Source organism: Medicago sativa, chromosome 2 (genome assembly GCF_051527215.1).
Source record: "Medicago sativa cultivar Bolivia chromosome 2, Bolivia_mono, whole genome shotgun sequence".
NCBI lineage: Eukaryota > Viridiplantae > Streptophyta > Magnoliopsida > Fabales > Fabaceae > Medicago > Medicago sativa.
The window spans coordinates 21,021,778-21,045,635 of record NC_140750.1 but is presented as its reverse complement, the minus strand read 5'-3'; the positions used below and the strand labels follow the sequence as shown (position 1 = coordinate 21,045,635).

General features: G+C 34.7%; 3 protein-coding genes and 1 pseudogene across 5 annotated transcripts; 3 read left to right on the top strand and 1 right to left on the bottom strand.

Moving 5' to 3' along the window:
- Nucleotides 1-2,975: 2,975 nt before the first annotated feature.
- LOC146945423 (binding protein) lies at nt 2,976-9,451 on the top strand. The gene is made up of 9 exons (XM_085743752.1): nt 2,976-4,462; nt 5,041-5,781; nt 6,563-7,057; nt 7,153-7,244; nt 7,476-7,563; nt 7,741-7,855; nt 7,948-8,074; nt 8,158-8,332; nt 8,462-9,451. The coding sequence occupies exons 1-9, from the start codon at nt 3,008-3,010 to the stop codon at nt 9,164-9,166; spliced, it is 3,993 nt and encodes a 1,330-aa protein (XP_085599878.1). The 5' UTR covers nt 2,976-3,007; the 3' UTR covers nt 9,167-9,451.
- Nucleotides 9,452-11,094: 1,643 nt separating this feature from the next.
- Nucleotides 11,095-12,279, top strand: LOC146945422 (chaperone protein dnaJ 49 pseudogene; annotated as a pseudogene). Its single transcript, XR_015026332.1, has 2 exons — nt 11,095-11,251; nt 11,350-12,279. The product of XR_015026332.1 is annotated as a chaperone protein dnaJ 49 pseudogene (transcript).
- Nucleotides 12,280-14,687: 2,408 nt separating this feature from the next.
- Nucleotides 14,688-19,823, top strand: LOC146945421 (chaperone protein dnaJ 49-like). Of its 2 annotated transcripts, none has more exons than XM_085743750.1 (2): nt 14,688-15,919; nt 19,339-19,823. In XM_085743750.1, the coding sequence occupies exon 1, from the start codon at nt 14,826-14,828 to the stop codon at nt 15,915-15,917; it is 1,092 nt and encodes a 363-aa protein (XP_085599876.1). In that variant the 5' UTR covers nt 14,688-14,825; the 3' UTR covers nt 15,918-15,919; nt 19,339-19,823. The 2 variants fall into 2 exon arrangements, with proteins under 2 accessions (XP_085599876.1, XP_085599877.1); XM_085743751.1 differs by having other exon boundaries at nt 17,538-19,823.
- A 1,611-nt stretch (nt 19,824-21,434) lies between these two features.
- Nucleotides 21,435-22,387, bottom strand: LOC146945420 (uncharacterized). Its single transcript, XM_085743749.1, has one exon. It carries the CDS (start codon nt 22,329-22,331, stop codon nt 21,663-21,665), a length of 669 nt encoding a protein of 222 aa, XP_085599875.1. The 5' UTR covers nt 22,332-22,387; the 3' UTR covers nt 21,435-21,662.
- Between the last annotated feature and the right edge of the window lie 1,471 nt (nt 22,388-23,858).

Genomic DNA, 23,858 nt, shown 5'->3' with positions numbered 1-23,858 from the left:
ATAATTCAAATGAGGTAAAATGATCAAAGTGAAGGACGTGTGAAACGCTGGTAAGGTGGAAAGAAAGTTTTCAAAAATAACCCTATACTCGACCATAGTTTTTTCGACCAAAATTAAACATACTATTTTCAGAACGCTCCTTCCAAAATATAAGCATATAAGCATAAAATTACTATCAATTCACTATGTTTTAATGACATATTTTTTCCAAACTAATTATTGATACTAGTTACTATATTTGACATCCAACATGATTTTAAATTACGGGCAAGAATTCGATAATTTGATCAAAGGACTGCAGATGAGGGATTTAAAGAAGTCTTAACCAGGAAACATAAGCAAACAGTGAAAAAACATGTCTTGGGAAAGTCGCCTTATAGAACCCGTGCAAAGGGTGATCCTCCTCCATGAATTTATTTTATTGGAATGTCAGAGGTATTGACAATTTGGATACAAGAATTGCGTTAAAAATTTTATCTTTGTCACATAAGTCGTTATTAGTTTTTATTGGTCTGCCGAATTGCAGATTCCCTTAATCTGTAGTTGTTTGCTCTAGCATTTTTCTGTTTGTTTTTTTGCTTTGAGGGTTTTGGTCTTGTCTCCCCTTCTTTTATATATTTTCCCTTTTTTTTAATTTTTTTTTGAGTTTGGCGGCATAGGACTGAGATTTCCCAGGGTGTCAACCTAGCTGGGATGTCGGTGTTTTCTCCTAATGTCTGTCCTTGCTCCCTGCTTAGCAAAAAAAAAAAAAAACAGTTAATATATTTAGGCGTAAGTACTTTTTTCAAGAGTTTCACTGTATATCTATAAATTAACAAATACTTTTATAAATCAAAAAGTTATTTGTTAACTTTTGTATTTTAGGAAAGATCAGTTAATAATTAAAAAACATCCTTTCATTATTTATAAGTACTATAACTATTTTTTATACATTTTATCGTAAAAAATATTAAATATACATTATTATTAGCAATAAAAATTCAAAAAAATCATAAATTTTATTTCAATGACACTGTTGCTAAATAAAATCTAGCTATTATACTTTTTAAATGATTGGAAATAATATTTTTAAAAAGCAAAATTCATATAAGAATGTATTGTCGAATTTATTTACAAAAAAAAGAGTATTTTGCATTTAGTGAATAATATGTTTCAAAAATTTACAAAGCTTTCTTTCAAAAAAAAAATTTACAAAGCTTAACATTTTCATATTTTGGTTTTTGAGGCATAAACCTATAACGTTACTTACAACAATTAGCTAAAAAAACTGCTATATGCCTCAAAATACTAACAACTTTGCTACATGTAACCAAAATGTTGAACTTTTGGACTTCCTCCAATATAGAGAGTACCGGAAAACCAACCCATATAATCTTTTAATTCATTAACGTTCAATTTTACCTTCCTAGCATCTTAACTCCAAAAATAAATTAATCTCCTTGCACTTATAAACCTTCTCATTTCTCTTGTATCTCATCACATAAAATTAAACCCCAAGAAACCTCAAAATCTAATTAACCACAAATTCTCAATAAGCCTCCAAAACATGGCTTCTTCTTTATCTTATTTGTCTATTTCTTTTTCAACAATCACAATGAAAATTCTCATTTTTATCTTGGTTATTGTACCATATTGTGTTCTTGCCTTTGACTTTGATGTAAAAACAATCATAGACTCTCCTATGTTAACGCAAAAGGTAGGAACTAATCGCACTATTAAAGTTGATATTTATGGAAATGGAGACTTTAAATCAGTAAGCTGCCATAGATTCAATTCCTGAAGGAAATAAGGTTAAACACCAAGAGCAGAAATTTGAATTGTACACATAAGATTCCAATAATTTCAGCTGACGATGTATAACCGATTTATTAGTTTTGTTCTATATTTATTTTCATGGTTACTTTTTGATTAAAACACATGCACTCTTGATTTTTATATTAATAAATGAGGCGTTTGTTTATTTAGAAATTGGTCCTGATTACTCTCTCTCTCAAATTGTCCCTATTATTCATATTCTAAAATATCAATTTCTTTTCAAATTTTATATAAATAGCCCAACAAAGTTTAACAATCAAGAATGTTAATTGAAACATTTAAATTATAATTTCTCTATAATTTTATCAAAATAATAATAATATTAATGAAGGAGATTCAATTGAAATATTTGAATTACCTAAAATTTTAATTTCTCTATTTATTTTATTATTCTATCCAAACACAACCTTAAGATCATAATATTTTTTATGATAAGCTAATCAATCATATAACAAACAAATTACCAACTAAAAAAAAATCATAAAACAAATAATTTATTGGAAAAATTGCATATGTTGTCCCTTAACTTAAATGTGAGCAAAACACGTCAAATGTGATCTATCCTTAACCATAAAATCTGCAAACAAATTTTGTTCACTAAGAACACGTACCAATATAATGTTACCATTTTCATGTAAAACATTCATTAATATGAAGGATGTAAGTGACATAGTGTGCAAGGTATGGTTACGAAAACAAACAACTCAATCACTTCCAAGCAATCGTTCTCACAAATAATGTAGCTATAACCTTTGTTGCAACAAAAATCAAAGACTAATGAATAACACACAACTTGATCAACAACACACCATCTCCAACTCCATCATCATAAGAAAAACCACATATCCAATCTCCACCGTGGTTACGAACAACACCACTATCACCTAAACACCTAAAGCCGTCTAAAAAACTATCATCAATGTTGTTATTCCTAATTCGAGTTAAGAGTCATTCCTACAAAAATAACAATACACATCACTATTCATATTAAAATAACTAAAAGATTGAAGATAATTTAACTGATTTTAATTTAAGTTTAGAATCATTATGACAATTACACATTCCTAAAATGATATGGTTTGCTCTTGTTTTAACTTTCCCAAAGCGGGAACAAAAATTCAAAAAACCACACAAAAAAAGCTTCAATAACTTCAAATCTCGTTCTGCACAGACCGGAGTAGCGCCACCGGAGATGGACGACGAAACAATCTCCCGCATCGTAACAGAAATCTCCGACCTCCGCGAAACCCACCACACCGAAAATCCACAACCACTCTCCGAACAATCCCTCTCTTCTCTCCAAACCCTCCTCAACCATTCCCAACCCTTAGACCCACTCTACGACGCCGTTTCACCTTCCCACCTAATCCCTCCAATCGCCACCGCAATGGACTCATCTCCACCACCTCACTCTCTCCTCGCTTCTCACGTCTTCCTCTCTTTCCTCCTCTCTCCAAACGCCCCCGTTTTCACTCTCTTCACTCCTCTCTCCTTTCTCTCCTTCCTCCGTTCCCTCCGTTGCGCTTTCAAAAACACTAACCCAAACCCTAATAACAACGCTCAGCAGATTCGGAAGCGGAGACGGAACTCCAAAAACAAGAAAAATGTTCAAAATGACGATGATGAACCTAATTCGCCAAATTATGTACAGAAAGTTGATGTTAGGGTTTTGATTTCGCTATTTGAGAAATTAGTTAATGTTATGGGTTTAATTCATCTTGATCGGTTTCCCGAGAGTTTGAAATCGTTGATTCAAACGATTTCTGAAGTTCCGTTGACTGCGATTGAATTGTGTAATGAGGTTCAGTATGGTAGATTGGTTGGTTTGTGTTCAAAGATTTTGAAAGAGGTTTTGAAACCGGAGCATGGGGAGGTTTCGGAGACAGCTGCTGAGGTTTTAAAGGCGATTTCACCTTTTGTTGTAATGCCGAAGTCTCAGGTGAGGAGTTTTGCTGTTGGTTTTGTTATTAGTTTGAGTAGGGATTCAGATGGTGTGAGGAAAGCGTTGGTTAATTTTCCGAGGTATTTGGCAAATAAGGCACCGGATAAAGCTGAGCCGAGGGCGTTGGCAGTGGATTTTATAATGGAGGTTGTTAGGGTTATGGAAGTGGGGGATCAGATTGAGTTTGTGAAGTATGTTGTGAAAATGAGTCAAGGGAAAACTAATTTAAGGCTTTTGGCGGTTGATCTTATTTTGAATCTTGTGACATTGTTGAAGGATCCTTTAGGGGTGAATTCGACGGATGAGGAAGAAGGGAATGTGGCGTGGGGGATTTGGTGTTTGGATGCGCTGGTGAAGCGTTGTTCGGATGTTAGTGCTACGATTCGAGGGCGAGCTTTGTCGACTTTGGCGCAGGTTGTTGGGTTTTTATCAGGTAGTGAAAAGGCTAGTGTGGTTTTGAAAGAGTTTATGGGTTTTGGTGATGGAAATGATGCGGGTGTGGGAGGAAAGGGAATCAATGAGATGCTTAGGAGAAGGTGTGTGGATGAGAAGGCGGTTGTGAGAAAAGCAGCTCTTTTGTTTGTTACTAACTTGACTGCTCTACTTGGAGGTGCTATTGATGAAGTGGTGCTGAAGACAATGGGAATGGCTTGTTCCGATTCACTTCTTAGCATTCGTAAAGCAGCTGCTGCCTCTCTTTCCGAGGTACTTTTGTTACCCTTTTTTCATAAGGTTTTTGTTGTGCAGTGTTTTGTGGAGAGGTAGAATTGTAAACTTATGCAGAATGCAAAATTTTGCATATTTGGATTGTGAAAACCTATGTCATTTTTGTCTTGAATTACAAAACTATTTAAATTTTATAAAAGACTGCAAAAATATTGTGTTATTTGTTCTTTTTCTTTGTTTTTTATTTTAAATTTAAATGTTTGTGCACATGATAGTTAATAAAGAATATACAAATAACTTTTTTTAGGCATTCTTTGGTTATTTAGTGGAAGGGAGTAAGTAATATATATATATATATATATATATATATATATATATATATATATATATATATATATATAGTGTTTGGTTAAGAGGGGAAGGTGAGAGGAGCAGAAATAGCATAATTGCTTTCTATTTGGATTTTGGTTTACTAGTGGGGTTGAGGAATTTTAAACCAATTATCTTTCCATCTTGAATCTCACTAGTTCCCTGAAAGTCCTGTTCTTTTTCCTTTCTTGGTATTTTTTTACTATCGACAGATATATGATTTTTGGATTTTACTTAACGATATGTAGGCTTTCAGAACATTCTCAGCCGAAACGGTAACAACCGAGTGGCTACATTCAGTTCCTCGTCAAATAGCTGATAATGAAACTAGCATCCAAGAAGAATGTGAGAACTTGTTTCAAGAACTTGTTTTGGACCGAATATCTAGAACTGCAGCTGCCACCTCTTCATATATCGAACCTGCCTCTAGTATTAAAAAGAAAGGGAAAGGTTTAGACAACGAAATGGATATGCCTGTCCCCCAAGGAATTCTGTATCTCCTTAGAGAGATTTGCAATGGGGAGGTGAGTCCTTGGGTGAAAAAAATTTGCACAAACCTGGGCAAAAAGAAACGGTTGAATCACAAAATTGTTACGGCACTTCAGAATATAATTAAGGTGTCCGAGTCCATCTGGCTGAACCATAGCAAGCCAATAGAAAAGTGGACTGCCCCACAAGGCGCTTGGTTTCTTTTATCAGAGGTGTCAGTATTTCTTCCAAAAGCAGTGGACTGGGAATTTCTTCATCATCATTGGCAGCTTCTTGACAAGCATAAAGTGAAAGGCGAGTTTAGAAGTCCAGTTGTACAAATAAATGCATTTGAGGGCGACGAAAGCATAGAATGCAATAATGTTGCCTGGGCTAGTGACCGAGTATTCCTCTTGCAAACAATCTCTAATGTTTCTGTCGAGCTGCCAACTGATCCTGCTGCTGATTTGGCTCATAACTTGCTCAAACGGGTTGAAAAATTCAACATGCATGCAACAGAGGTAATTATTACTTACATGATATTATTGATTAAGTTCATAACTAAACAAATCCTAACACTGGACTTCTTAATCTAGCCTTATTCTTGAATGGCTCCCTTGATGGCATGTATGTGTAATATTATTATTATTATCTCATTGTTAAGCATATGATTTTACTCGTTCTGCATGATTAAGTTCATAAACTACGTTCTCCGGATGTTTCTGTTGCATTTGACCATTTCTCAAAGATTAAGAAAACATGATAAATGAAAGAAAGAACATTATCATAAATGCAAAGTAAATAATAATAACTTGGAAGTGATTCATATTACATTAATCAGAGGGTACAATTGAAAGTTAAGCAGTTAAAGTTACATTGAAAACTAAAAATAGCAATCGTTTTGGACTTTTTTTTTTTTTGCAATTGCGACAATTATTATGGGAGACAGGTCCTCTTGAAATTATCACTTCTATCCTTCTACAAGTCCTTGGAATTTTTTCTCCATCTGATGCTTAAGCTTTCATCTTATTCACACACACCCTTCATGCGGCAACAAAGAAGAAAAAGATTACTGTCGGACAGCATTGTGCATAAATGTTATATCCATGATAATCTTAGTTTCACAAGCAATCGGTAGCCCCACAGTCTATGATAATTTCTTAAGCATAGTTAGGGGACACAAATGTATTCGAGATAAAAAGATAAAAAATATCATATGATGCACTGCAAAACTTTAATGAAATGCTATTTTTGTTAATAGTGTACTACAAAGCTATAATGAATTGCTACTTTTGCTGACAGGTTGATGCTCATGTAAAAGCACTTAAAACATTGTGCAAGCGAAAAGCTTCAGATGCAGCAACAGAAGAAGCAATAGTCTTGAAATGGGTACACCAAGTTCTATCCAGAGCTTCTCAAATAATAGAAACTTTTATTGCAGATAATTCAGAGCAAAATACAGAAACTGACTTCTTCACTCCACCTAGAAGTGGGCCAAGTAAAGGTCGGAAGTCAGGAAGAAAGCGCAAGTCATTGTCAAAGGCAATTACAGCTATTTATACAATTGGGTCTTTAATTATTGTTTGCCCATCTGCTGATATGAGTGCTATAATTCCATTATTGCACACTATCATCACCTCTGGGAATTCTGACCCAAAATTAAATAAGCTACTCGGCCCTGCAACCTCTCTGCAACAAGAATCTCCTTCTTTTTATATTCAAGGGTGGCTGACCATGGGCAAACTTTGCCTTGCTGATGGGAAGCTTGCAAAGAACTATATTCCTCTGTTTGTACAGGTTGGTCTTGAGACTGATTTTTTATGCCTCAAGGACTGGTATATGTTATCTTATTTCCTAATCAAAACATATTTTGTTTTGGGATACAATTGCAGGAGCTTGAAAAGGCCGACTCTGCAGCTCTTCGCAATAATATTGTGGTCACAATGGCAGACTTTTGTGTTCGGTACACTGCTCTTATTGATTGGTAAGCTTTGTAAGAGATACTGCATTAAAGTCATTTTTAATTAAACAAGTATAATAATGTAAATGAAATAATATAACAAATTGATTAACAAGTAATGGATGATATAAACTGAGGAGAATTATTACTTTATGCTGAGGAAGAAGTCCAATGTTCACATTATGCTGAATTTATACATTCAATAATGTCAAGTAAATATTCTCTTTGCTAACTTAATTTCTTTGAAGCTACCAGTTACATAACCAAGATCACACGGTGTCTCTTAGATCCTTGTGAACTTGTGAGAAGGCAAACATTCATATTGCTATCGAGACTGTTGCAGGTATTGTTGTCTTTTTCCTTCAATGACTACACTGTTTCTATTTCATACCTTTTAATACCTTTAACTGATGTCCATACTCGTCCCTCTATGCTTCTTGTATTGATCCAAAACCCGCGCTGGGGTTGAGAGAATAAAAATATCATTTGCTAAATACAGTTTACTTTTCTTTTATCCTAGAGGGATTACGTGAAGTGGAGAGGTGTTCTATTTCTTCGTTTCCTTTTGTCACTTGTTGATGAATCAGAAAAGATTAGGCAGTTAGCAGATTTTCTCTTTGGAAATATTTTGAAAGGTTTGAAGCTTTACCTCGGTAGTTCTACTTGCTGTTATATGAATTGAATAATGTTTGTTTTCAGACTTTGACTAGTGTTTTTTTGTCACCAGTCAAGGCTCCTCTTTTAGCATATAATAGTTTTGTTGAGGCTGTTTTTGTTTTGAATGACTGCCGTGCCCATAATGGACATCGTGAGTCCAACGAATCACGAACGGAAAGCCAACTTTTTTCGATCAGGTAAAGGTGTCCCAAATTAGCATTTGGTTAGAAATTATGCAGTTGAGATATTGTGCTTACATCTGTTGCATCATTTTTGTTAGGGGTGCTGATGAAAAATCAAGGTCTAGAAGAATGCACATTTATGTTTCTCTACTAAAGCAAATGGCTCCCGAGCATCTTCTAGCAACCTTTGCCAAGTTATGTGCAGAAATTCTAGCTGCAGCTTCCGATGGTATGCTCAATATTGAAGATGCAACTGGACAGTCTGTTCTACAGGTATTGATCTTTACCAGCAATGGTCATCAAGTTTTCCGCACTATTGTGAATACACACACACACACACGTGCTGATAATGCAAGCACGCCCCAATTTATGTTTGAATAATAACATTAACTGTGGTATCAGGATACTTTTCAAATTCTTGGCTGTAAAGAGATACGCATTCAATCCACTCGCGTGTCATCTGAGTCGGCAGACTTAGAAGAAGAAGGGGGAGAAAATGGATCTTCAACTAGAAAGGCTATAACTCAGGCAGTCAAGAAGGGCCTCATTCAAAACACTATACCCATCTTCATAGAGTTGAAACGTCTATTGGAAACCAAGAACAGTCCCCTCATAGGTTCTCTCATGGAATGCCTTCGGGTCCTTCTCAAGGACTACAAGAATGAGATTGATGACATATTGGTTGCTGATAAACAGCTGCAGAAAGAGCTTATCTATGACATGCAGAAATATGAAGCTGCAAAAGCTAAAGCAACAGTTGCTGAGGCTGTAGCCTCCAAGCCAAAATCAGTTGCAAATCAATCACCTGATGTTGCTAAGAATCTGGCAAAGGAACAAGAACAAACACATGAACAAAATGAGGACAGTGACAAGGCCCCAAGTGATTCAAAAATTGCTTCAGCAAGGGCAGATGCTGCAGCTGCAGCAACAGCCCGTTCTTTGCTAAAGGAAATTAACAAGGGGACATCAACACCACAACTTAGTTCTTTGAACGTTCCCAAAGTCAAGTCTTTCACTGGTGGACTCGTATCTAGAGGTGATAAGCGCTTGGATGTCTTAAAATCTGTGCAGAAAAAACATTCTTTTGATTCTGATGAAGAGAACTAAAAATGTATTAGGTTTTAGTTTTCCTTCTTCTAGGTGCCTCTAGAGTCCAAATGACAGCTCTTTTCAGGCGACTAGTATAAGAGCTCGTTCTTTTGCTCATTGTTGCTTAACGCTGATCGGCTGATGTAAATAGCTTAGCAACTTGACGAGAGTTTATTTTCTTATTAAACTAGTAATATATCCATGCGTTCACAAGGGTCGTGCGGCATTGTTGTTCAAAAACCAGCATGCATCTTTGAATTGCTATGTGTAGATCAATATTAATTTCACTCATCCCTTTTTGAAGTTTTGTATTTCAACTGTATTTTTGTTATACCATGAGATTGACACCAAGGAGGGAAGTTCCCGAACCATATTAAAGATACAAATGTTATTGCATAATGTTAACAAGATATACGCGTATAAACCCATGCAATTAAGTGTTCGACATGATAGTATACTAATCTTTTTTTGAGGGGATGATAGTATACCACTCCTCATTTCACTATGATAACACTCTGCGCTTAGATTAATACAATTTCATTAAATTAGCAAAATAAGCAGCATGAGCAACATTATATTATTGCAGTATACACCTGTAACAATATCACCTCTTATCTTTCATAGTAACAGATACAACCTTATTCTTCTAGCTTGGGTGAGACTGGGAATAGACAATTTAAGGTAAAGCTACAACGACATAAATTTTTACATTGTTCATTTTCAATCTTTGCAAATATATTGCTTTATATAATTGGTTTTTGTTGTTTTGTTTATCTTTGTGCGTAATATTTTAGGGACCAAAATGAAATGCTACCCATACCCTATTCATTGTCATCCCTAAACAACAGCAACAACTTCACTCGGAATAAATCGGCAGCTTCTCGCATTTACCGTATCAGATAAATTCTTCATTCCCTCGTACCAATTACAAAAATAGAGATGTTATGTAGTGCTAGCCTATTTACGAACACGTGTGCAAATAGATCTCCTTTGGATTTTAACATGTGCAACTTTAGTTTTTTGTTTTAAAAAAAAAGTAGGAGATTATTTTAATCAATATAAATAAAAAAATAATAGAGTAAAATACCAATTCATCTGGTACTTTGTAAAACACTCTCAAATAGTTCCGTTAGATTATGAGTATTTTAAAAAAGTTTTCGACTATAATAAATAGTCAAGGTGGTGCTAAAGTTAACCATGGTTTTTGTACTTTAACAACTTACTATCAATTCAGTCCCTAACATGTTTTCAGAATGACTAATACGAGAATATAGAGTTAGAGACCTTTTTTAAAATATTCATAATCTAAGAGATCTATTTAAGTGTGTCTTACAAAGCTGTACGAGACTAATTTCATGGTTTACCCAAAACTATTATATCTTCTATGCCTCAATGTATATGTACATGCTCCTCCTGAGTCACGCCATTTATGGTCTCAAACCAGTTCAATTAAAAGAAAGGTTTGAATAGTTTTTTTTTTCTTTTCAAGGAAGGTTTTGAATACATAAACAACCAATATGGCACACAATATTTCGGCAAATATTATGTCGAAGACGTGCATGGGAGTGCAGTTTTTAAATTTAATAATTCATCATAACCGTTCATTTTATTCAACTTAGATTATTGATGCCCTAGAAAAAAGGAGTATGCCGTTTTAAGGAGGCCACGCCATTCTTAAGATTCTTTTTTTTGGTTACAAAAAGTTTAGGTGGGTTCGGCTCCGGTCACCACCAGGGTCAGGGCACGCCTCCGGGCCCAAAGGGCACTTATAGAGGTACTTACAGATCACCCACCAACACTGCCCTCACATCGGCAGAGGGAATCGAACACACAACCTTCTGCAAGGAAGTGGCCCGTTCCTTACCAACTGAGCCAACGTGTGTTGGTACGCCATTCTTAAGATTCAGCATTAGTAATAATATAACAATCATCTTTCTTAATCTTTCTTAATTTTCTTTTTCCAACTAGGTTTAGCAAATTTACGTAAACAAAGAAACAAAAGAAAATTGGGTTTCGCAAATTTTGAGCTTCATTCACTCATACCAATTACAAATCACTGCTTCACAAGAAACAATAATGATCGACTCCATTCCACCGTATTAGGTAACTCTTATCCCTTCCATTCCACACTCGTTCAAAATTCACTCATATTCATCTTACAAATAAATAATTCGTCTATTTATTCATCTTTTCCCAATTAGGCTTCTCAATTTTGAGATTCACATCAAAATCTACATCATTTTCGCACCATGGAAGGTAACAAAGACGAAGCATTGCGATGCATTCAAATCGCAGAAGAAGCAATTGCATCGGGTAACAAATCTCGCGCTCTCAAATTCATCAAGATCGCTCAGCGCCTCAACCACGATCTACCTCTTGATTCATTGTTGGCCAAATGCGAACGACTCAAATCACAGTCTTCCGCTTCTTCCACAAGAGGCTCCAGCGCACGCACCTTGCCTAAGGTGCCTCGGAAGAATAAGCCGGTAAGAATCATGAAAGAGAATGGTTTGAATGGTGAAAAGAATTACATGGAAAAGAATGTTAATTTGATTAGAGAAATTTTATGGGAAGATGATTACTATATGATTTTAGGATTAGATAGAGAAGAGTTGTTCTATTGAAGAGATTAGAAAAGCTTATAAGAAATTATCTTTGAAAGTTCATCCTGATAAGAATAACGCACCGGGTTCCGAAGACGCATTTAAGAAAGTTTCTAATGCTTTTCAGTGTTTGAGTGATGATGGTTCAAGAAAAGAGTATGATCGTGGTGTTTTGGGTTAATGAAGATGATGATTTGAACTTTTATAATAAGAATCATAGTTATAGGAGAAATGAATGTGATCATGATGATTTGAATTATGATCAGAAGCATAGTTTTGGGAGGAGGGATGATACTTGCGAAGATGAATTTGATCCAGATGACATATTTAACTTTGAATTATGACATTTACTCTGGGATCAGTCTACTTTGCAAATTCTTTGATATGCAATTTGCAAGAACATACACAATGGATAGGTAGGTACAACTTTTATTATTTTTTGCTATTTTGTTAATTTTAGATAACTTTATCAAAATAAATTTTTGAATGACAAATGTTAGTACGTTAATAGTTATATTCGTGTGATAATTGTCCTCGTGAGCTTAACTCAGTCGGTTTGGAGAATGCATAAAATATGTAAGGTCCGAGGTTCAAATCTCGGCCACTACCAAAAAAAAAAAATATTCGTGTGATAATTTGCTAGTTGTTGGTATTCAAACATGACATTTAACTCCTTACTTTATTTAATCTTTTAGTTCAACCGAGTGAACTACTTTTATTATCAAAATAATTATTAAGCTCGAGATAATATGTAGCTTTATTTATTTTTGCTATTTTCAAGAATCTGCTCACAAATAACTATAGAATCACATTTTAAAAAAAGTTTGACATAGTTAATTTATACCTTGCACGTTTGTTTTGTGAATTTGGATCTTATTCTTAGAAATGTGAGGTTGGAGATCTTACATGGTCACGTTTGTTTCAAGTTTTAATAATTTATGAGTCGATATTTTTTATTCTTTAGAATATGATTTACTCATAAATTTATCATTCTTTATTCTCATGTCACAGAGTGAAACTCTCACATTCTCACGCAAATAAGAGATAATTGACGATAACTTATCACTCTTGAACTATTCTAACACTTTATTTTTTAATTTCAAAATTTTAAATAAAATAAAATAAATTTCAAAAAATTTCGACTGCCGCAAAAAACATGATGTTCTTGTATTGTTGATATGTACATATTTACTTTGAAGATGTGATGTATCCATCAAACATTCCATACAAAGCTTATACACACTTTTTAGAGAATACTCACCATCCTTTTCAGCTTTTCAAATTAATTTGTCATCCGACAACCGATCAGACATAAAATGGAATAGCTTGTCGAACCAATTTGATCATGACTTCACAGTCTGTTTTAGAAAGACATTTGCTACTTCAAGAGTTGATTTTTAATCGAACATGATCTTTTATAAAAGAAAAAGTTGCTGTCCTATCTCGACCAATCATGGACAATAAACCTAAGTATTTACATGTATCAAAGCACCACCTGGACACACATAATGTTGGTGATAGAATTCAAAGTATTATTGGCATTCCTCTTGAAATAAATTTATAATTTAGGAAGACTAATAGCTTGGCTCGAGGCTGCTTCATATGATGTTAGAATGTTTTTCATGACTTGTATCTGACTCTCTTCTGCTAGGAAGAAAAAGAAGCAGTCATTTGTAAACAAAAGACATGACATCGAATGGGAACCCCTACAAATTGTCGTACCTCAAATTTCTCTACGCTCCTCAGAGCGCCAAATGAGTGAGGTTAGACCCTCTGCACATATAATGAAGAGATAAAGGGAGAGAGGATCCCCTTGTCTGAAGCCACATTTTAGGATCACGAGACATATCACTTCATTCTTAACGAGAGTCAAGTAATCAACATATTTCATACACATAGTCATTCACTGAATCCACCTCGCTCCAAAACCCATTTACTCATCTGCTCTTGCATATACTCCCACGCTATCATGTCATAAGCTTTAATGATGTCAAGCTTTAGGGTCACACAATTGTCGTTACCTTTAGTCTTTCTCTTCATGTAATGAATAATCTTGATAGCCACCATGACATTATAAAAAATGGAGTTCAAAGGAATTAAAAATATTGAGAATAACATACCAGTACTAATTATTGTCCCTACTCTTCTCTTTAAATGCGTATGCTTTAATTCAATTTTTCATCATACCAAAGTTATCGGAACCTAAATTTCTTGAAGAATAACTTTGGTCCGATGGAAAACTAAATTAAAACATGGGTCTTGTTAACCAGTGCCTCCGGGGCACTGGTTAAGGAATCCAAAAGTAGAAAAATTGTCTTGAAAATATAAACTGTTACTTTTGACTAACTAATTATTACACCACTTTTTAATAAAATCTTACCACTTTTAGCTGCTTAACATTCTCCTTAAAACATATACACATTTAAGGAGAAGAGTAGGGACAATGATCAGTACTAGTATAGGTTATTCTCAATACTTTAAATTCCTTACCATCTTAAAATTATTTTATTTATTTATTATCGTAACTCAATTTTTTTTCTCTACAATGAATAAGCAGAAATGATTTTGGCATATAACAACATTAATGTCCTCGTTTGCTTAACTCAGGTGGTATGGACAATGCATAAAATATGCAAGGTCCGAGGTTCAAACCCCGACCACCAGAAAAAAAATATAACAACATTAATATTATTTTAAAATTATCCCCGTGAGCTTAGTCAGTTGACATGGATATTGCATGTTATATGTCGGGGCTGAGGTTAGAACCAGGACACTCCACTTCATTAAATTGTAGGCTACGAACTCCCAATAAACTACTTGACAAAAAAAAGTATTAATTTAAAATTTGAAGAAAAAACAAAAACAACAAATAAAGAGGAACAAAACTGCTGATAAAAAAAACACTTAAAAAGAACCCAATTACTTGAAAAACCATTATAATTACTTGTCGAGAAGAAACGATAATGCCGACACTGTTCTGAAACACAAACACCCCTTCGCTCTAAGTTGGTAGCTTCTTCCATTTCACCAATTAGGTTTCCGATTCAATTTCCGATTAGGTCAAAATCGACGCCATGGAAGGTAACAAAGACGAAGCTTTACGATGCATTCAAATCGCAGAAGAAGCAATCTCATCAGGCAACAAATCTCGCGCTCTCAAATTCATCAAAATCGCTCAACGCCTCAACCACGATTTACCACTCGATTTCCTCTTCGCCAAATGCGAACAACTCGATTCACAGTCCACCGCTTCTTCCTCCGGCGCCGGTACATCGCCGGCGAAGGATAAACCAGGAAGAATCAACAAAGACGATGGTTTGAATGGTGAAAAGAATTACTCGGAGGAGAATGTTAAGTTGATTAGGGAAATTAAAGGGAAAAGTGATTACTATTCGATTTTAGGGTTAGAGAAGAGTTGTTCTGTTGAAGAGATTAGGAAAGCTTATAGGAAATTGTCTTTGAAAGTTCATCCTGATAAGAATAAGGCGCCGGGTTCCGAAGTTGCGTTTAAGAAAGTTTCTAAGGCTTTTAAGTGTTTGAGTGATGATGGGTCTAGAAGGGATTATGATCAAGGAGGGTTGGTTGATGAATTTGATTCGGGTTATGGTCAGAATCATAGTTTTAGGAGAAGGAGGAGACGGGCTGCGACAAGTCATGATATTTTCGAAGATGAATTTGATCCGGATGAGATATTTAGAGCGTTTTTTGGTCAATCGGATGTGTTTGGGAGGAGGAATCATGTTTATAGGACACATGGCGGTGGTGGAATGGGTCATCATCATCATCATCATCATCGACCTGAGGCTCAGGGTGGAGGAGGACATCATCTTATGTTGTTGATTCAGCTTTTGCCGTTGTTGATTATTGTTTTGCTTGCTTACTTGCCCTTTTCGGAACCTGAATATTCGTTGCATAAGAATCAGTCGTACCAGATTGAAAAGTTTACTGACGATTATGGTGTTCAGTTTTTTGTGAAATCTCAGGCTTTTGATGTTAATTATCCGGTTGGAAGTTCGGCCCGCGAGACTATTGAGGATAGTATTATTAAGGATTATAGGAATATGCTTCGTCGTTATTGCCAACTGGAGATTCAGAGGCGTACTTGGAATAGGAACTTGCCTATTCCTCACTGTGACAAGCTAAGAAACTTCGGCGTTGAAGCCTGAAGGTACCTTTTTATTTTGGCAAAGGATATGTAGTATGTATCATACACTCAGTTGTGTTGTTTAGAATCGATTGAATGTTTTTTAATGAATTGAAATACTTTTACGCTTATTTTCACTGCCTTTTATTGGGTGCTGATCATGTTGAAATAAAAACATTTTTAATAAAACCCTTTATCCAATGTTATATTACTGCTTGATAATTTAATTGGCAATGTGCGGTAAGTTTTCTAAGGATGAGATAAGAAAAATTGCATTTGGCCTTCCTGTACCAGGATTTTCTATATATTTATACACTGATTTATGGAATGTGATCACTTTCCTTGGTTACATGACAATTGTATTTGTATCCCACTAAATATTACAACTCTAATTAGGTTATACCATTGAAAGTGGTTGTCAAATTTAGCTTTAATTAGTGAAGTTCATATGGCAATCTAGTTTTACTTTTCATATTCACACATAAGAAAAATTGCATTTGGCCTTCCTGTACCAGGATTTTCTATATATTTATACACTGATTTATGGAATGTGATCACTTTCCTTGGTTACATGACAATTGTATTTGTATCCCACTAAATATTACAACTCTAATTAGGTTATACCATTGAAAGTGGTTGTCAAATTTAGCTTTAATTAGTGAAGTTCATATGGCAATCTAGTTTTACTTTTCATATTCACACCGATGGCTTTGATAGGACACCTATTCTAGAGATGAGATAAGAAAAATTGCATTTGGCCTTCCTGTACCAGGATTTTCTATATATTTATACACTGATTTATGGAATGTGATCACTTTCCTTGGTTACATGACAATTGTATTTGTATCCCACTAAATATTACAACTCTAATTAGGTTATACCATTGAAAGTGGTTGTCAAATTTAGCTTTAATTAGTGAAGTTCATATGGCAATCTAGTTTTACTTTTCATATTCACACCGATGGCTTTGATAGGACACCTATTCTAGAAGAAAGTGGGGCCATCTAGGAGAGAACGAGGTTGACGTGGAGCTAGTATCTAAGAGAGTTTGTTTGAGAATGAATCTAATAGAGTTTTTTTGAGGATGAGAATATAATGTGAGTGGGGAAGTGTATTCAGAAATATTGCTACTGTTGGTTAATGGTTAGGAGATTATTTTCTGGAATAGGAGTGTTTGGCTCTGGTTTATTTTCCTTTTGCTGCTTTAAGAGCCTTGCGCTCACAAAAACTCCATTAAAAATATTATAATACTACTTCCTTATCCATATTTTTACAGTTCTATCAGGCTCCAACAGCATTCTGATTTCTTCATGCAGATCTAATTTGTTTATTTAAATATTAATTAATAATTTTAATGTCATATGGTCCGGTAATTTCCTTTTGGCTAGGATATTAGGAACTCTTGGGGTATGTTGATTTTCCTTCTCTTAGGATTTGTATTCTTTTTGAATATTTTTTTTTTTTTAATTTTTAATTCTGTTCTATAACTTTTTAGTGATGTGGTTGTGAGTTATGAAATTTTATTATTTTATATCAATCTGGTTCGTTGTTCTTCACTTATGTTGGTAGTTTTTGTTTTTTAAATTTTTTTCTGATTCTCTTTTGTGTATGTTACATACATATACATATATATCCGGCATAGGCCACAACAGCATCCACCACATGTATGCCAGAGTTTTGACTCTCCGTCAGAGACATGGGACAATATTGGTTTGACATAGGGTGATAGGTAGGGCAGAAGTGGAGGTACTGGGGATCGGCCAGAGTCAAGCGGGCAGAATCAACATTCTGCAGGGGGGGTGTTACCTTTAAACTTAAGGGGCCCGATCCAAACTGGCCCCAGTCATTGAACTCTTGAAGACAGAAAGTTAAATGGAAAAATTAGTCAGACAAAGTGTATTTTTGGATTTAATGGGCAAAACCCAAGTCTATGCAATAGAAGGAGTACCCCTGCAGTAGGATTTGTGCTGCTCAGCACAAATCCTGCCACAGCAATAGTAGGATGGGACAGCTACATAGATGATCATCAATGGCAGCCATTAATGAAGGACGTTGGATGCACTAATGAGTTGAGAATGAAGAGATCTTGGAAGGAATTGCATAATACTTTCAGAGATATGTTTCTGATATTTTTCAGTTTTAAATTTGAGGATAAGGTTAAATTTCAGGGTTGAGGTATTGTTAGGACAGAACAAAAGAGGATGCAAAAGTAGTTAGGGAAGCTAGAAGGGGGTTGATTAGTTAAGTGATAGGGGGAATGCAGGGAATGAATGATCATGATCATTTTGTACATTAGTGAGTGAAAGGAATGATCTTTTTTGAAAGAGAAACCATTGGGGAGAATTCTATTCTCTAATTTTTGTTCAATTCTCAGTTATACAGTTACTATATTCTTTTGATTCTTTCCATCTTTGTTTCCTACAATTTCTTAGGTTCATTGAACTTTTCCTAATTCTTTTTCTCCATGTCCTTGTTAATTTGTCGTTGCAATCCTACTTTCTCACCAACATACTCTGCTTTGTTTTGAGCTTTTGTTATGATCCTTTACAAGCCATGGCAATTGCAAATCTTGACCCTGCCCCTTCTCAATGAAAATTAAAAGATTAAATAAACATCCTCAAAATATATTATGAACTTAGAGAAGTGTCTTTGATGCATTCTTTAGGGAAAAAAAGGTATTTGATTGGAAGAATAAAGGGAAGACAAACCAAATAGTCATGTCATATTTCATTGGCCTTTCTTTAGTTACGAAATTTTTGCCGCACATCTACAAGTTTTGTAATATTGTATGCGATTCAGTGTTGGGGGACAAAGAACCGTCAATAAAGTAAACTTGGTGACACAAAGATGAGAATGCTATGATAGACGAGTAGTTGCAAAGGACAAGATAAGATTGTAAATATTATAAATAAATACAATATTAGAGAGAAAATGGGACTGTCCTCATGGTAGAAAAATGGAAGAGTCTCGTCTCTGGGTTCCTAATAGATAGAGACCAAGAAAATGTATTGGCCAAACTGCTAAATCATAGAGAGATATGTGATAAATGTTGTATATATATATTTTTACGTAATAATATGATAGAGCATTATGACACGTTAGATCTATATAGCTAAGCTAACCCCGCATAGTGAGAAATACATTGGCGGTGGTTGCTTGGCATTTGAAGTAGTCACCAAGTTAGAGGGGTTTACTTTAGTATAAATAAGGGGATGAAAGGGTAGATGGATTGTTCTGAATTTGTTGCCTTTAGAATTGAGCATTTGCTGATTTTTGTAAGAGGAAACACTTGGAAGGAGAATTCTCGAATAACATATTCAGTCTGGTTCTTTATATCTTTCATTCAATTCTTCAACCCTGGCTGTTGGTTGAATAGTAACATATTTCTTTTAGCATATTGTACTGTTTCTCATGTCTCTTTTCTTCTTGTTCTTTCCTTGCAGCAAAAGTGACTTCATGGATATTGTTTGCTTGGCTTGATGATTTCTTGTATCAGTTCAGCTTTTATGCCCATCTTAATTCTTCAGGATGTATAATAGGAGTAACCCTTGTCACAAGCGAAATGCTACATTAGTATCTGCCAATGCCATGCTGACCTTGCTGTGATGTATTTTTGATAAATATGCATAAAAAGTGTGTTTCTTATTGTTGAAGGGATATTTGGATGGGATTATCTGTTGCTATAATGGGTTATCGATTGTGGAGATGACAACAAATAAATGCACGAGTTTTGAGTATCAGTAGCGAGGTTCTTGCGAGCTCATGAGTCGGGCTTATACTGTAATATTTTTTAGGGGAACAACTTAAATACAGTGGACACGATTTAAAACAAAAACGTGAAAGCAATCTATTGCTACATTAAATGATTGAGTATTCCTTCTTGTGAGGAAATCATGCAATTGTCGAATTGAATTTGATTTTTGACATAGTTTTGTGTATTGTTGCTCTTCCTGTCTGGTAAGGTGGTTAAATTTTGGTCTATGGTAGTCGCAACTCAGTAGCATCGTTCCTCTAATAAAAAACTGACACAGTTATAATTTCACACGGTTTGCTTTCCTATACAATCAATCTCTTAACTCTTATGTGCATTTCACCTTCTCAAGAAATTTGAGTAGTAATTGAACGTGCTGACTCCAAATACCTTGCATGTATCCTTTCTTACCAAATTTTAATACCGTGGTATACTGATTCAACTAAAAATCTTTGTGAATTTCGTATGTAGGCATGAGAAGGGGTGATTCGGGGGTTTATATATGATGTTTCGATACATTGATGTCATGCTACCATGTATATTTTTTCTTTCAAAATATCAGTAATGGAGGGCATAGAAAATAAGAAATGTAGGTGATCCACTCCTCACTTCAATGATGCTCAAATAACTTAGTGCCGACACATTGAAAATATACACTCGTGTTTATGTTTTTTTTATATTTTTTTTTATATATAAAAAAAGTTCGCATAGGAAGGAATAAGCCAAAGTAATCAAACAGTACTCAAAAGGACTTGCTGGTGTTTCTCATGTCGAACTGAACTACTATATTGCTATGACAGTTTTGGACTTCTAGTGAACTCCCCAAATCTCTAGTAGAAAAATGAAGATTTGACATGATCTGTCAAACATGTTTGTGCAAGTATAAAAACAAGAATGAAATTCATTGGAATGACAAGTATAGGAAAACACATGATGTTGTTTGTTCGTTGGAAAGCTCAGGGGCCCTGAGTCAGGGCAAAACATTTTACTTATTTCGTCTCCTTGCTGACTGTTTCGCTTTACTTGTGACTTCGACATTATCACATCACATGAACTGCTCAACACAACATCACTGCTACATACAATAATGTGGGATGTCATAGCACAACAATCAATCTAGTGGTGATTTCGTATGTACAAACAAGTTTTATAGGAATTCAGACAAAGATGAAAACTCTAAGGTCAACGGCCAGGTGTGTGCTTCAAATCAAGGACGATACAGATATTTATATAATATTTTTATTTTATTTTAGAACCACATAAATGAGATATTACATAAGTAGACTTGATAACAAAAGTTTAATGAACAGATCAGCAGAATTGATAATAAGAGTTTAAACACTAAATTGAAAGCTAAGTATTCGAGAGTTTCAAGCAGAGACCAACAAAGAAGTTGAGACATAAGTATCTGCAACAAAAGAACGATATAAATACTACAATTTTAGCAAAGATTTATCATTGCTACAATTTTGGAGTGTATTTAAATGCAGTGTATCATCAAATGAGATCCTTAATTATGTTATGTATTCTCAACTAAAACAATTATCATTTGCATATAAAACAGATCTAAAAAAGTTTTGCAAAAGAACAAATATATCCCTCACAACCACTGAAAGTAACTTCAAAGCAAATAAACCCTAGAACAGAACCTCAGCTTCACATGTAAGCTCAATCAAATGAAATAACTTTACAAAGTTCAAGAACACAAATTTAAGTAAGATTATTTTGGGCCAACACAAGGCACAATAAACTGAGTTTCAAAAGTTGCAAATGTAATATGAAAAAAGATTGCATGAAGAGTGTTTTGAGATTCTATCACAGCTAGGCAGCAAACTTGCAGAACCTAATGGTTTAACCAATTCAATCAACATTGTCAAATTCAACTAGCAAACACATAAGCTTAAGTGGTACAGTACAATGCCAATACATAAGAAAGAAACTAAGTAGGCCATAAAATGCTTTAGCCTAACGCAAAAGCACTCTAAAATCTAATTTAAAACATTGATCAATCTACTTTCATAAATGGCAGAGCCGCAGAGGTGTATATGCTGCATATTTAAGCCAATTCAACAAGCTTTGCTCATTTCCCAGCAGTACTTGTAATGCTACAAACATTTCCCTCGCGGGCTTAAACAACATCAGCTGACAACATCGGGAATGCCAATCAAGATCGCTTCCAATGACCTCCATGCAATTAAGCTCAGCAATCACTTCAGGAATAGATGTCCCTGGTACTATCAGTGCCTTCATAGCAGCTGTGTGCGACTCACACACAGATGCAATTCTACTCAATGCATCAGCTATCCTTTCTGCATCAGAAACCTTGATATTTTTATTCTTCTCGGTTCTATCAAAAGATCCAACCCTTCGCCTCTTCACGCTACACGCATCACTATCATTTCCACGGGATGTGCTAAAATTTATATCTTGAAAATAAGCACCAACTCCAGCAATAGCACCTCCCAATAAATCGGTATCCCTGTATCCTTCCCCGATATCTATACCACCACTCTCAAAGCATAGGCGATACACATCGTTATTTTCATCTATGCCATTAGGTGGTATCCCAGAAGAGGGTACCAATGCAACCTTTCTAGTATCGACCATATCCTTGAACAGAGTAGTTAATTCAATGTAAAATGGAAGTCCCTTTTGCCTAAACTTTCCATACTGTGGACTTTCCATACTGTGGATTTGCCTAAACTTTCCATACAAAAGTCTTATTATCCATCACTTGTTGCTTGTATTCACCTAATATGTAACTAATTGGCGATTTTAGTCCCACAACTTTTAAAATAACAATTTTGGCCGCCAACATTAACCGCTTTTGTAAAAGTGACATCCTTAGTGATTTTGACCTGGTCCACGTTGGTGTTGGGTTCAAAAACACTTGTTTGTGTAAGTTGGTGAGTCCAAGTGCAATTCAACCAAATAATAACATACACATGTGACATCCAAGCCATTAAATTTGGTTCACGTATGTCTTAACCTAACCAAAATCAAGCGAGATATCACTTTTACAAAATGGGATAAAGTTGGGGCTAGAAGTGCTATTTTGAAAGCTTGGGGGGGGGGGGGGGGGGGGGGGGTCTAAATCATCAATTTGTAGAAATTCAATCAGTGATACCGAGATTTTATTGTGAGTTATGCACATTTGTTCTGATGAATAGTTGGTTCAAAACTTGCCTGCCATTCTATTTAGGGATGAGTGGAAACTTATCTCACTAAGTAAAGGTTCAAATCGTGAGATACTTTTATCTGAAACCATGATATTTCCGAAATAACAGATTTAGATATATTTGGAAAGTTGCAATAGCTAAATAGAGACCTTTATAGAAGGGTTAAATATGTTTTTGGTCCCTATAAATATACCAACTTTTCGTTTTAGTCCCTCTAAAATTTTCCTTCAGCTTTTAGTCCCTATAAAATTTTCAATCACTACTTTTGGTCCCTGTTTTTAAGTTAATTTTTGTATTTTTTAATGAAATTGTGCATAAATGTGTAGAATATTGTAAAAAAAAAAAATCTCCCAAAAAATTAGAATTTTTTAACAAAACATAAATTAAGTATGAATTTTTAACCGTCAAACATAGAAAAATTCATATTAAATTCATGTTTTGTTAAAAAATTCTAATTTTTTTTGGGATAGATTCTTATAATATTATGAATTTTTCTGCAAGATTTTATTCAAAAATATGTATTCTACATATGAGTTTACTTTAAAAGATGGACCAAAAGTGAAGATGGAAAATTTTTGAGAGACTAAAAGTTGAAGAAAATTTTTAGAGGGACTAAAACGAAAAGTTGGTACATTTATAGGGACCAAAAACATATTTAACCCTTTAGAGAAAATGTGCAATGCTTTACAATTGAAGCATTGCAACCATTAACCAACTCTTTCAAAGAGTTGTTTCTCTTCACCAAAGGGCATAAGTTTGTCTATAAATATAAACACTTTGGAGGCGTAAAATAATTTAGAATAGTATAGACAGAAATCACATTCTTTTGAGTCAAAGTTCTGCTGAAAATAATACTAAATCATTCTTAATTTTCTCTAGTGCATGAGAGAAATTGAAAGAACTTTATTTTGTAAACTATCATTGATCGATACATTTGGTGTGAATGTGCAAGTCACATCAAGGATTCCATAGTATCCTGAAGGGGATTCATTTGTATACCCTTTTGCATACAGTTGGCATAACTGGTGGGGCG

Excerpts from the sequence above, each read along its gene's own strand:
- LOC146945423 (XM_085743752.1), top strand. The coding sequence starts at position 3,008 with ATGGACGACGAAACAATCTCCCGCATCGTAACAGAAATCTCCGACCTC. Across the intron at positions 4,463-5,040 it reads CTGCTGCCTCTCTTTCCGAG|GCTTTCAGAACATTCTCAGC; the intron begins GTACTTTTGTTA and ends AACGATATGTAG. Across the intron at positions 7,058-7,152 it reads ATATTCCTCTGTTTGTACAG|GAGCTTGAAAAGGCCGACTC; the intron begins GTTGGTCTTGAG and ends ATACAATTGCAG.
- LOC146945421 (XM_085743750.1), top strand. The coding sequence starts at position 14,826 with ATGGAAGGTAACAAAGACGAAGCTTTACGATGCATTCAAATCGCAGAA.
- LOC146945420 (XM_085743749.1), bottom strand. The coding sequence starts at position 22,331 with ATGGAAAGTCCACAGTATGGAAAGTTTAGGCAAAAGGGACTTCCATTT.